The sequence below is a fragment of the Parasteatoda tepidariorum genome, chromosome X1 (genome assembly GCF_043381705.1).
Source record: "Parasteatoda tepidariorum isolate YZ-2023 chromosome X1, CAS_Ptep_4.0, whole genome shotgun sequence".
Classification (NCBI taxonomy): domain Eukaryota; kingdom Metazoa; phylum Arthropoda; class Arachnida; order Araneae; family Theridiidae; genus Parasteatoda; species Parasteatoda tepidariorum.
Genome location: NC_092214.1, coordinates 45,975,014 through 45,989,487, shown reverse-complemented (window position 1 = coordinate 45,989,487; position 14,474 = coordinate 45,975,014). Strand labels below are relative to the sequence as shown.

Genomic DNA, 14,474 nt, shown 5'->3' with positions numbered 1-14,474 from the left:
ACCCTGAATGCTAGTACATTTTACCGTAATTTGCTCCGGAATTTTTTACAGTGAACCATCAGTTATGAATTTCAGTAACACTGTGAAAATGTAAACTTTCATAAGATTTAAATAGCCTCTTTTTATAAAAAAAATTATGATAATACCATGTGACCTCATAGAATTTGATATCGAATGAAATCAAAGCTACCTTCTCGTAATTTTTAACCAATAACGTCGTCTCTTTCCCCCTCTCTGTCTATTAAATATTGCGTTATTGAGTAGCGTTTGAAATCATTGTTCAAAGGAAATATTATGAAAGGTAATTAAAGAGCGAAAAGAACAACCTATTTAATAACAAAGTAGCCAAGCAACTCTAACAGTAGACGTAAAAATGGTTTTCAAATAATATGACGCTTGCGCAGTTCGGACACATGCGCCAAGGAAAGTCGCATTATCAAAATCACCATGGAGAGCCGCTTTTGTTTATTTACTGTCCAGACATTCGCACACTTGGTCCTCGGATACCTTAAGTTTCGTTTCATTAGAAATTATATATTTATATGAATTAGGTGTGTTTTTATAGTAATAATTGCATTGGATTACATTGCAGGCTTATTTAAGGTAAGTTTTTCATTTCATAAATATATAAAAAAAAATTTGGAAATTAATATATTTTTTTATTTTTAAATTGTAATACCATAGTAGAAATCAATTATTTTAATATTAAGGAAACAGTAGTATTTCTTTTTTATTTTTGCCAATATTTTGTTTGAAAATAAAAATGCAACAATTTTATGTAATAAATGAGTAGTTAAAAAAATGTGATGAATTATTAGATATAGATATTACTTTTCTTTAAAAGAAAAGCAATACACTTCTTCTGCAATACAGCAATTCTTTAAAAAAAGCAAAAAAGCAATTGAAGAAACATATTTTTTAAAAATTTCCTTTATTTACCTAATTTGTTTGTCTAAATAATAAAAACGACACATTTTTGAAACTAATTTTAATTTGCTATTTAATGATTTATTTTAAAATAAATTTAATAAAGTGTATTATTATTTTAATGATGGTGTAATGACATCTATTTAGTGCCTAAAAGCATTATAAATAGTCTACAAAATAGAATGATCAGAAAATAGATACTAATATGTAAGCAAACATAATTTACCGGTTTATTAACAGCAACATAAATATATTTTTTAAAAAAAAATTCTTAATTGAGCGCCGGTGGCTTTACTTGAAAAGTTTAATTGAAAATTATATTAAGAAACATTTTAATATATGTTTTTAGAAAATCAATTTTATAATGGATAGAAACACCAGAAAGTGATAGATAAAATAATTTTTTTCTATTGAAAACAATTATATTTAAAGATTTGGCAGGATAAATTAATGTTCTATGGTTACTGTCGTCAACAACAAGGTTTGAAACATGAAAAATTGAGCATTTTCAAAACTTTCACTTAACATGTTCAAAAGACGCGTAACATCTCCACATTCTTATTTAGCATATCCAAAATAAATAAATCATGTAAAGAGTTCATTTAAATCGTGTAAAGTGTTCAATCATTTAAAATGTTTTCAAAAGAAAATTTAGATGTCACTACACTTAACATTATGATGTACTAATAATTTCCCTTGAGCTTTTTGTATATCATAATATACTAATTTATTAATGGAATTGCTTAATGATAAAGTAAAGCTCATTTCCAATATATCGATGTCCAAGATTTTTTTTCCTCAGGGAAACCCCTTTGATATCAGAATTGTCAAAGGTATTAAAGTACAAAATGCATTTTTACACGTTTCATATATTTAAATGTATTTTTCCGCCAATACTAAGTCTCATATTACCAATAATTAAAAGAAATATTGAGTCATTAAAATTTTCTAATTCATTTCTTGAAAGAAATTCAAATTTTTGTACTTTAATGAAACTGCTTTTTTCCTTTTTTAATTCATTTATATTTACTTTAAAAATCTAATCTGAAAATATTTCAGAAATCATTTTTTTGGAATTTTTCGTATATCCTTTTAAAATTCACTATGAAATTTACATATCAATTGAAAAATGCTAAATATGCTTTTTCTTTGCGCTCTTTCATCCTAAACTTATACTGAGAGATTTTTTTTATGAATTTCAATTTTTTAGAACGAAAGTAAAGTCCTAATAAAATGGGTGTGGCTCATTTTTTATTGATTAAATATCTTGATTTTAAGACATTTTATCAATTCCATTGTTTTAAAAATATTTATTAAATGCTTTAGAATTGAAAATTTTCTTGATTTACTTTTTATATGTTTCTTTCAGCAATATTTGTTCGAATATACATTAAAAATCATTTGTAAACAATCTGTAGGGAATAATACAGTTACTCATACAAACGATATTTTGGTTACATTTTTCAAACAAAAGTAGACCGAGACAAAAAAGTATGGTCAAAACTACCAAAATATGGTAAAATTCATTGCGTTCCTGGCTCTGTGGGAACACCCAAAAACTCAGTAGTTTTCACAGAAGCACTTTGATAATGATTTTGGTAAAATTAATAATAAAATATGGTTTTATTATCTGTGATAAAATTTGGTAAATGCCGTAATTTTATAATGATATTTTATAGCATGGCATAAAAACCTTTTATTTGGTTAAATTTTAAATTTTGTATTTTTCACTAAATATGTAGCAATACGAACTATTGTTTTGAAAATCAGAATTTCTGCTTAGCCGCAAATATATGAACAGAAAAATTACAAAATGAATGGTTTAAATACTGTATATTTTGATTTTTATTACCAGAATCATTCTTTTACTAGAAATGTCATTATCATACAATAGGGTAATTTTACCAGAATTTTTCTCTCTATGTATTTAATAGTTTATAATACATTTTACCTAGAAGTTATATAGTTTTCATCAATTTAAATTATTATTAGTAATCATATATGGCAGAACTTTTACTTTCGTTACTTGTACCGCCGGTACAAGTAAAAAGTACGTACTTTTACTTGTACTTCGTTACTTTTTAAATTCAGTACTTTTACTTGTACTTTCGTTACTTTTTTAGGGAAAAAGTACAAGTATTTGTAACGGAAATATCGAATGAAATCGTTACTTTTTTCTAAAACTCGGTAAGCTTTCTAAAAAAAAAAGAAATTAAAATTAAAAAAAAATGCTTATGTTTTTTTAATTTATAAAATTAATGTGCAATATATATGCATTCACAGCTAACTTCGTGTTTAAATACCTTCTGTTTCAACTTATACTGCACATTCAATTATTTTTTACTAGCTCAAAGATCACAAAGCTATCTGAAACCCCGTGTTTGCTTTGTTTATGTTTGTGCTTTTAAAACGCGTTTCTAAAGAGTAAAACAATTTTAAATCAATGGTAATTTAAATAAATAAAAATAATAAACTAAAAATTAAAATCAATAGATAAAATTTCTTTTTCGTGCAAATCCATAAAAAGTTTGATATTAAAATTATATTTGATTTTAAAATTATATTATACGATTATATTATAAAATTATATTATAATATTCTTCCGAATTTAAAAATAAATTAATGTCCATAACTTTCAAAATTAAAAATAATTAAATAAATAACAACAATTTTGCAAAAACATTAAAGAACATAAGAATATTATTCAATAAAATTTTAGGTTACTTTGAATTTTCGATTTCCTAGAAATGTACTTTTAAATCGTTACTTTTTTTGTTTAGTACTTGTACTTGTACTTGTACTTTTTACTCGTTACTTTTTAAAATAAGAACTTTTTACTCCTTACTTTTTTAAAAATACTTGTACTTTTACTCGTTACTTTTTAAAAGTAACGTTGCCATATATGTTAGTAATCGATAGGGTAATCCGAAGCCAAATAGCAACAAAGTCAACTTTTAAGTTAGAAGTTAGTTTATTAATACGTGAATGCAAGACTTTATTGCTATTTGCAGTAGTACTTGCAAGAGGGTATTCGGCACATAGTGTTTGCGAATAAATTTAAAGATGTGTATTTAGAATTGGCAAAGTAGTAACTGGTGCAAAATGTAGACATTTTTCAACTTTATTTATAGAATTTCTCTGAGCTTCAATTTTTTTTGTGGTACATAAAGGTACAGATCAGCTTCATTTGCTAGCTAATTTTATTTAATTTAAAAAAGTACAGCATTAATTTCATAATTAAAATAGAACATTTTCTGAAATGCATTGTTAAATGTAAGTTTCACGGGGAGCCAGACAATTTCAAAAATAAAAATCTCAATTATCCCTTTATATCCAACAAAAGAAAATAAATTAATGCATGAAAAATTTTGTAAATATCTTGATATCGAAAAGTTTCTTATACTTGTTATATTTTGGTCAGTCCAAAAGATTGTTAAAAATGTTATATAGATTTAAAAAATATTTCATAATGATTGCTTTAAGCTGTTATAGATAAATAACAAAAACTATGTATTGAAAGATTTTTTCTACTCGGAGAAAAAAATTCTGGTAAAATTACCGTATTGCATGGTAATGACATTTTTGGTAAAAAACCTCCATAATTCAGGTTAATAAAATCAAAATACACGATATTTAAAGCACTGATTTCGTAATTTTTCCGTTTATATGGCATAGCTGATTTTCAAACTTATAGTTCTTAATACCACTCATTTAGTAAAAAATACAAGACTGAATAGTAAATTTAAGTGAATAAATGGTTTTTATTCCATGCTCTAAAGTATCATGACAAAATTACCAACTTTTACCACATTTGCCAAATTTTATTAAATATTATATTTTCTTGCCAATTTTAGCAAAATCATAAGAAATGCGCAGCAGTAAAAATAACCGAGCTTTTTGGCGTCCCCATAGAGCCAGAAATACAATAAGTTTTACTTTATTTTGGTAGCTTTGACCATACTTTTTTCTCAGTGTGAAAAATCCTTTTGAAGAATGCAAAACAACATAATTTGTCTATCCAAAATATTATAGACATTGGTAAATATTTCATAATAATACAAATTGATAATTTGATATTCTTATTTCAATTGATTTTCATGCAGAGACATTTGCAGAGTTTTACTTCAAAAGGCTGGCAATTTTTGCTTTTTTTATAATTTTAAGTTTACAAAAGTTAACTGTATTTCAATGAGGAGAAAATTTGTAGCTGTTTTCTGTTCAATATTAAGTAAACGACTTATCATTTATTAAAAAATATTTATATATAATTAAAAAAAGTATGTCTTGAAAATTCACTGTCACTAGATACACTTTTTTTAAGAAACAAAATTAAAGCTATAAGATTTTAATCACCGATTTGTAAAACTAAAGCAAGGAAAAAACTCAAAAAATAAGAATAATTTTATTTTAAAGTATTCGGCTCTTCAGATTTCAGAAGTGCATATAAATGTGAGTTTAAAGATCATTTTTTTGCTTAACACAATTGATTCGGCCGTCAGAAATGGACTTTTCAACATGATAATGCTCGAGTTCGCAGAACTCGTATTTAAAAAAATTCTTGTTTCAAAACAATAATATGGAAGTTATACATAGAAGTATTGATCTAAACTCCTTTATCGAGCTCAAAATCTTTTCAGTCATTTGTTAATTAAACATCCGAAGTTGAAGATCAACGTTATGAAAATAAAACTTCGCAATATCAAAAAGTTATTATATTCATGAAAATAAGTACATTTGAGGAGGTCAAAAACATCAAAAATAGACAAACCATTGATAATTTTTTTTCGGATCGTACATTGTAGCACACAAATTTACGGTAAAAAGAACTGACACTTTAAGTGCACCATCCGTGAAATATTAAACTGCAATTTTTACAGTAATCTTTATTTAATTAAAGTAATTCAGTGACTTCATACTAATTATTACTGTAAAAAATACAGTTTATCAAATTTTTTGTTCAGGTATATCAGAATTTCATGCTTCGGTAAAAATGGATTTGTAAAAAGGATCTGCATCCTGAGTGCCGGTACCTTTTATCTCAATTTGATCCAGAATTTATTACAATGCATGTGTCCTAGTTTTTAACGGACGCATTTCGTAATAATTTTACGTCAAAATGCGTTAAACATGAGTTTTGTCCTTCTTATGATTTATCGAAAGCATGGAGCAATAAAACTGAATTTTTATTAAAGTTTTCTCCGTTTCGAAATTTGCTATTATTTGAATGTTGTTTAATTTTTACTCATATTGCATATCTTTTTACCGAGAAATACTGACAACATTGAAGAAAATTAGCAGAATTCGGTGGTTAAAAGCAACATATATAGCAACAACTTATGGCAAAATAAAATATTGTTTTGAATCCCATCTATACAACAATAAAAACGTAAAAAGGTAATAAAAGTGATTAAAAATAATAATATTTGTAAATAGGACTGGATAGTTAAGGGGTTTGAACATCGCTTTATACACAAGCATGTCTTGCTTTTACCCACTGTGCCGACATGAAATAATTCTATTGATGGATGAATCATGTCATCGGGCTGACCATGATAAGGTTTCATGACTGTAATATTTGTTTCGCAAAATGTATATTAGTTTATCTAAAGATATCCTCCTGGAAAGGTAAATTTTCATTATACTCACGAATTCTCTTATATTTTGAGTTTGGTTTAAAACCACGAGGTCATGTAGGGAAATATTATTGCCTTAAATTTAAGTAAGTGGAAAGGTTGTTTCCCAACGGTGACGAAGTAAAATAAAATAATTAAGACTGATTTTCTAAATTTTTGATAATTATTGAATACAAATTGAAATTTCATATTAAAACCACGGTTTAAAACCACGAGGGCATGTAGGGAAAGATTATTGCCTTAAATTTAAATAAGTGGAAAGGTTGTTTAACAACGGTGACAAAGTGAAATAAAATAATTAAGACTGATTTTCTAAATTTTTGATAATTGTGAAATACAAATTGAAAATTCATGTTAAAACCCCGGCTTAAAACAACGAGGACATATAGGGGAATATTATTGCCTTAAATTTAAATAAGTGGAAAGGTTGTTTAATAACGGTGGCATAGTAAAATAAAATAATTAAGACTGATTTTCTAAATTTTTGATAATTGTTGAATACAAATTGAAATTTCATGTTATTTTAATTAAATGTCAGAAGTTCTTTTAAACTTATGAAACAGAAAGCTTAATTTGAAAATAGAGTGCCTAAAACTGAAAAGAAAACCAGATGTATTTTATAAAAAAGTTTTGTTTGAAAGAACATTTACAAGTATTTTCTTTCAAATTAAAGTTTATTTGTTTTTTTAGAACTTGAGAAAATATTTGGATCATTTTGATATATGTATGTAAAAAACGTAAGTAAAATTTTATGAGGTACTGTTGTAGATTCTAACAGATTAATTATATTATTTTGATTAGCTCAAAGATTATTTTGAGAAGATTAGGCAGTGAGAATGCAAGTTTTCGAAGGGACGAACTGAAAATTGAAAAAAAAAACCTTCTTTAACATCAATATTTTGATCATCAGCTACTATTCAATGAATTAAAATGCGATTTCTTTTGATGCTTCCGTAAAATAAAAAGAATAATAAAACTAAAAGAAGAGAACTACTTAACTTAATCTGATTCTTCAAAGAAAATTGTATTCTTTTTTTCATTGAATTTCTGTCAGAATAAGACAAACTTTAGATCCAAAAAAACCTTCACCTATTGTTTCCACAAAAATATATTTAGTGATTTTCCGCATTACGATGTGTACACAAATTTATTCTGAGTTCTAACGGTTTGTTCTGTGAGAGACGCGCAAGACTTAAAACACTCGAGTTTTTCAGTTGTAAATCTGCATAAGATTGTCATTCATCTTTTGTTTTTATTGTTTTCAATATGTCATGCTTGTGAAGATCTTTTAATGGGTGAAGCTTAGAATATTTGATGGAATATGTTGATATTTTGGGCCTAATATTTCTGAGGGAGCTTTATGTTCAAATCACTCTGACCTAAAGAAAAAAGAATTATTATGCAGGTAACGCGGATATAAAGTTTTACGAGCACCTCATGTACGTTTATACCAATTTATATTCATATCTGTAAATGCAATTGTTTAAATTGTTTCAAAATACTGATTTGATCGAATCTTTTCAACAATTGATGGCATAATGAGAAAAAAAGTGCGGGTAAAGATATTGAATTGGAGTAATCGTACCCGTTCAAATTATGTCAAGGTAAAGGGATCTTACCTGTAAGTTAAATTAATTTTGAAAACACTTATGAATTTTGTATCAGATGTTTGAGGGACAAAATTTGATAATAATTATTATCAAATAATTTTATGAGAATTTCAAAATCCTGTTCTGCAGGAATATCTGATTCAGCTTTTAACATTATAGGCTCTTACTGCTTTAAAATTTGATCTTAAATATTACTAAAGATATATAAAAGCAGAATATGAAAAAAGAAACAAAGTTATGTTCGAATAAAAATAGTTAAAGCCTTTTGGCGACCATAAACAAGAACTATCATGGACTTTTGCTGTGTCATTAAGCTGTAATTATTCATTAGTTAAACGAACACAAAGCTAGCCCACGTTATTTACGAATTTTATTACTGCAATGTTTCCGTGAGTGTGACTTTGTCACAATATAACGAAAATTTGAAATAAAAAAAAAGATATTTTTTGAGAAAAACTGTTTCTTTCAGTATTTAAAAGAAATTGCAATATTGAGGACTTTTTACTAACTTTTAAGTTCCTTTAGAAATTGTGGGCCCTAGGCTCATGCCTATTGGGCCTAGGCGAGAATCAGGCTCTGGGTACAAGTCACTTTATTTTGCTCATTATACTTGAAAAGACCAGACAGAATAAGAAATATTTTTTCCTAAAAAACGAAAAATGTAATAAACAATTCAAATTTTATTTTTAGATAAAACAAGTGAATAGCTTAAAATTACTCATTTAAAACTGTATTTTGCTCATTATACTTAAAAGATCAGACAAAATAAGAAATATTTTTTCATAAAAAAGAAAAATATAATACCAGAAAAAAATATCTGAAATTAAATCTTTTAGAAACCTTTTGACCAATTTTCCTAGAATTTTTGATTTTTTAGCTAGAACTACATAGTTAAAAACGAGGTAAAAATGTGTATTTCTTGCTATTTAAAAATGCTTCTAACATTAATAAACGTAATAATTAAATATAATGAATAATCATAACATATCCTGATGATAACACATAACCTTAAGATATCTCCACATGCCTTGATATACGAGACACATTCATGAAACTAGTATCTTTGCTTAAGAGAGTGTAATTGGATTTTTCTCTGTGTAAGATAAACTGTGAACATATACCTTTTTTATTGAAGAAAATAACTCAATATTTTAAAAATAGGGTTAGAGACATTCTTCGTTGCTTTATCCTTTATATAATTCAAGAAATGATGAATAATCCAAATCCGTCCAAAGAAATACAATATAATTAAAAAAGAAACATAATACTTAACAGAAATACGAATCAGCAACTTCTTTTGCCATAATTTGAAGTGGTAAATTAATAAAAATTGTTTGTAACCAGAGCTAAGTTTGCAGAAAAATTAATCTTACACGTCCTTCCTATGTTCCTATACTTCGGTATGCGATACGTATTCATTTTTGTTCATATAAAACTGCTATTGATTTTTTTATTGCCCTAAAACATGTGGAACTAGATACTTTTTTATACGTGCATTGTTTATTTTAATAAGAAATTAAACCACGTACAATTTTTAATTTTGCAAATAAATTAATTATAAATTTTTTAAAAATTTTTACTGTACTAAAGCGGAAAAAAATTAAATTTTTCAAAGGAGCATTAATTTAAACCTCTGGTTTAGTATGTTTTTCACGGAGAAAAGAATTCTGGTAGAATTACCATACTGTATGATAATTGAATTTTTTGAAAAAAAAATTATAATTATGTCAATAAAAACCAAAATATATGGTATTTGAATTATTCATTTGATATTTTTTCCGTTTATATGGTTACAGTTTACCAAAAATTCTGGTTTTCAAAAAAATACAGAACTGAAAAGTAAATTTTACCAAATAAATGGTTTTTACGCTATGTTTCAAGGTATTATGATAAAATTACCAAATTTTACCACATTTACCGAATTTTATCACACGTTTTATAACCATATTTTACTGTTAATGCTACCAAAATTATTACCATCAATGTACAAATTATTATTATTACCAAAATTATTACATCTCGGTAAAATTTACCGTGGGTTTTGCTGTTCCCATAGAACCAGAAACACTGTGAATTTTACCATATTCTGGTAGTTTTGAATATACTTTTTTCTCAGCGTAGCTCAATATCTTTTACTACATTCATTATTTATTTTATTTTAAAAAATTACCCCTCATATAGTTTTTAATTTTACGAATAAACAAATTAATTATTAATTTTATAGAGTAACAAATTACGTAACTCTAAGGAGCATCAAGTTAAACAACTCGCTTATCTTTATGTTTTTAAAAGTCTGTTAAAAGTATGCGCCCTAGTTTCGATCCATAATATGATTTCTTTAAGTTAAACTCTAAATTTTTTGTTCTTTTTTTCAGATTGTATGCAAACATGAAGCCATCAAATCGAAAGAAAAAGGTTTAGTGTTTAATGTTGTCCTACTTCTAGAACTTTCAATGTGAAAAGAGTCGAGATGCATTCATTTTCAAGAATTATTCAAAGTGACTGCCTGATAATATTTTTCTTTATTTGTACATATGTAATCTATTCAACTTCGCAAGAAACGAGAATCTTCACAGCAGGGGAATGGGACGGAACGTCAGATGAAAATGTTTATCTGTCACTCAGTGGCAGAAATTTCAATGATGATCCGTAAGTAATGAATCTTCCATATCAGACATTTGTGCTGGACTATAAATTTATTTTAAGAACTTATTCCTGTGCAATCCTTTCCATCTTTCAGAATTTAAAAAACAGCTGAATAAATATAGAAATATAAACACAGGAATGACTAACATTCTGAACGTCAATTTAAAAATTCCAGAAGGAGTATTATCCCTCTGTTTATATTTCAAATTTTAATATTTTTCTTAGACATTATTTGAAATTTTAGAATAAAAAGTGAATAGCTTTAATGGAGGCAGGAAATGAGAATGTATTAATATCTTTTCAATTTCAGACAGTTCCCATTTTCACATTTTTGGAAATTAACTTTTCTTTAGTGTTTTGACAAACCTTGTTGAATTTTACAATTTAAAAAATTCCAAATAAAATTACCGTATAAGATACCGGTACGCAGGATGCCAGTAATTTTAATATTGAGACGCTAGATTCAAAGAACTTCAACCACTGAAAAGATGCGAATACTATAAACTAACCTTTTATCGGCACATCCAAAGTGCCTTAAGAAGAATACTTATACACTTAACATGTCTTGTAAGGAGATAAGAGTAGAAGATATTAAAAAAGGCATTTAGTTATAATGCGAAAAGAAAACAATTATTTTAACGTAGATCGTCTCTAGACCGGAAACATCACTCCAATGAACAGAAAACAAGAATATTTTTAAATTATTATGATGGTTCGTATTGCTTCAAGCAATTTATTTTTATGTATATATATATATATATATNATATATATATATATATATATATATTCAAATATATATATCCAAATTTTCAATTTTCACATTTTCGTATGGTAGCGTCAACAAAGGTAAAGTTTTCAAAAGCTTGTACTAATATTTGTAATTTAGTTTAATGACATTATACAAAATATATAAGGGCCTTGATGACGGCTTAATGATCTTTATGGATACACATGAGTTATGTTCAACAAAACTAAATGATTATTTTGACTACAAAGCGAATCATAAGACAATGCATAATGTCTTTGGCAGTATATTGTTATTTGGAAACGTTTGCATTCTCTTCTAAATTTTACAGTAATGAAAAAAACTGTAATCGTAAGAAATTTTTTTTCTGTCAAACTTAATTTAAAGCAAAAAACATTTAATTTAAATTTAGTTTAAAAGTTAGTTTTATATCCTTTAAATTATTATGCATGCATTTTAATCTTGAAAATTTGATCTTACTTTTATCTTATTTAAAGCTTAAAGTTAATCTTACTTTACTCTGACTTTAATCTTAAAGTTAATCTGAATTTGGTCGTAAAAGAAAGGTCGTAAGTCCGGCTGAAATATTTTTGTCTTTAAAAAAGTAAAATTTTTTTGTACAAAGAAAACATAATTTAAATTATTTAATAATTGAAAAATAATTAAATTTTTTTTTCTTTTATTAAAAATCACAAAAATATCTTAATTTAATCAATGTAGATTTCAGTAGAAGTTTAAATATTTTACTTCTAAAAATCTTAAATGAAAATTCTTTATTTTAACATAATTAAATATTTGAAACAGTAATTACACCCAGTATTCCAATTTTGAAAAGGAACCGATAAAACATTATCTTTTACTATTCTTTGTTAATAAAACGAATTAAAATCCTTATTTATCTTCTTAATAAGTAATTTATGGGGGTGAGAGAAAATTTTTACTTTGTCTGGCACAAATGTGCCAATCATCATAAATATCTTCACTATATTTCCTTACTTTTTTGCCCAGAGGTTATCTAAAAGAGGCCAGGCATAGGGTCAAGTTGAAACAGGTATAAGATATGAAAGGAAACTGAAATAATTCTTATTGTGAAATGCTCCTGAATTTCAGTGCCACCGACCAGAGAAAAGAGAACTAAGTTACTTTCAGCTATTTGAATAGTTGCTATTGTTTTACCAATAATTCTTCAGAGTGCTTGCTATTTAATATTTCGTCCAAAGAAATATAAAAAAGTAAATCACTAGCCATTGTTGCGGAAGAAAAAACTTAAAACTCTATAGGCGTGCATAAAAATTTCATTTAGTTACTTATACATATGAATTTTTAGAGGAACATTTGAAAAATATAAATATTGTTTAGATATTATTAAACTTGATAAAGGAGCCTTAATGGCTCAGGGTATAGAGCGTTCGCCTTCAAATGAGGCAACCCGAGTTCGAATTTCAGCGATGGCTGGTCGATACGAATTCCACATTCGGCTTGCACTGACCACAGTTCTGACGTAAAATACCCTCAGTGGTAGGTGGATCATGGGTTAGAGTCCCCTTATCGTCAGACTAACCATGGGAGGTTTTCGTGGTTTTCCTTTTCATGTAGAGCAAATGCGGGTTAGTTTCATCAAAAATTCCTCCACGAAGTCAAATTTCTCCCAATACTTGATCCAGGAGTTCCCTTATCTTCTGGATGGGGTTCAAAATTACAAGGCTTTGGAGTTAAACATAAGTTGTCGTAAGCCCAAAGATTTGGGTCGGCTTTTCACGGTGATAAAATTAAATATTAGAATAAACTTGATATAATTGATGAATGAGTCTAAGCATATCCTTTGGAGAAATATTGCTTTCAGATATAATGGAGTGTCTCTGGTTATGCATGAAATAAATGTTTTTAAATTTTCACTCCTTCACTACTTTAGATAATTATAATGATATATTTAGCACTTCAGATAATTTTAGTTACATACGTCTGGAAATTTTAGAGACAAAAAGGCTATTTTACACTTTGCACAAAAACATACGACTATACACTGTAAAAAATTTCCGAAACTCGACAAAAATGTTTCCGAAAATTATAGAGAACTTCATTTGATAGCATGTTTCCTATCCATTCCTATCCATGTATCCTACCCATCCTTTTATTTTTTGAAGTACGAAACTGAATCACATCAACAATGATTTAGTTTCAGAGGTTTCCAAAATATTCAGAAACGGCTTTCAAAACTGCATGCACCGTAGCTGCTTCATATATTTAGAAAAGTTTCGAGAATTTTTTTACGGTGTACTGTAAAAATTTCCTGATCAAATTAAGTTAAAAAGTACCGGCACTTAGAGAGCGAGTGCCTTTTACTGTAAAATTTTATGAAACAAAATTGATATACCGTAATGTTTACAGTAATTTTTACTGTAAAACCACCGAATCATTGTATTGAAATAAATATTACTGTAAAAATTGTGGTATAAAATTTTACTGCACTCAGGTTGCCAGTACTTTTTACCTTAATTTGATCTGAAATTTTTACAGTGTACTTTTATTTTTAAAGATATATTAACTGACTTCTAAATTTTGAATTTTGAGAACAATTTTCGGTTATTACGAGCTCTTAAAGTGTGCAATCACTGGGGGAATAAAAAAAAAACTATTTTAAAAATTATGTAAATAAAAATTCGTAAGATTATTTATAAAAACCTAAATCCGCACTTCAAATTCATTTTTTAAGTTAATATATTTGAGATTTTTTTTGTGACAAAAAATTAATTGCTTCTAACAAATAATTCCCAATTTTTTTCCTTAAATGTAGAGAACATTTTATTTAATGTGTGATTGATTTTTCTCTTTAATTTTCTAATGTGCAAAAACTTCATTATTAAATTTATTTGAAAATTATATGATTCTTCATAAATCTTTCCTAGATTCAA

General features: G+C 26.7%; 1 protein-coding gene across 1 annotated transcript in view; it reads left to right on the top strand.

Moving 5' to 3' along the window:
• The first annotated feature begins 269 nt into the window (after positions 1-269).
• The window catches only part of LOC107448567 (CD109 antigen), a 129,470-nt gene continuing 115,265 nt past the window's right edge, over positions 270-14,474 (top strand). Inside the window, exons 1-2 of the mRNA XM_016063821.3 lie at positions 270-603; positions 10,546-10,819. Coding sequence (XP_015919307.1) covers positions 10,641-10,819 — 179 coding nt within the window. The 5' untranslated portion in view covers positions 270-603; positions 10,546-10,640. The remainder of the gene's footprint in view (positions 604-10,545; positions 10,820-14,474) is intronic.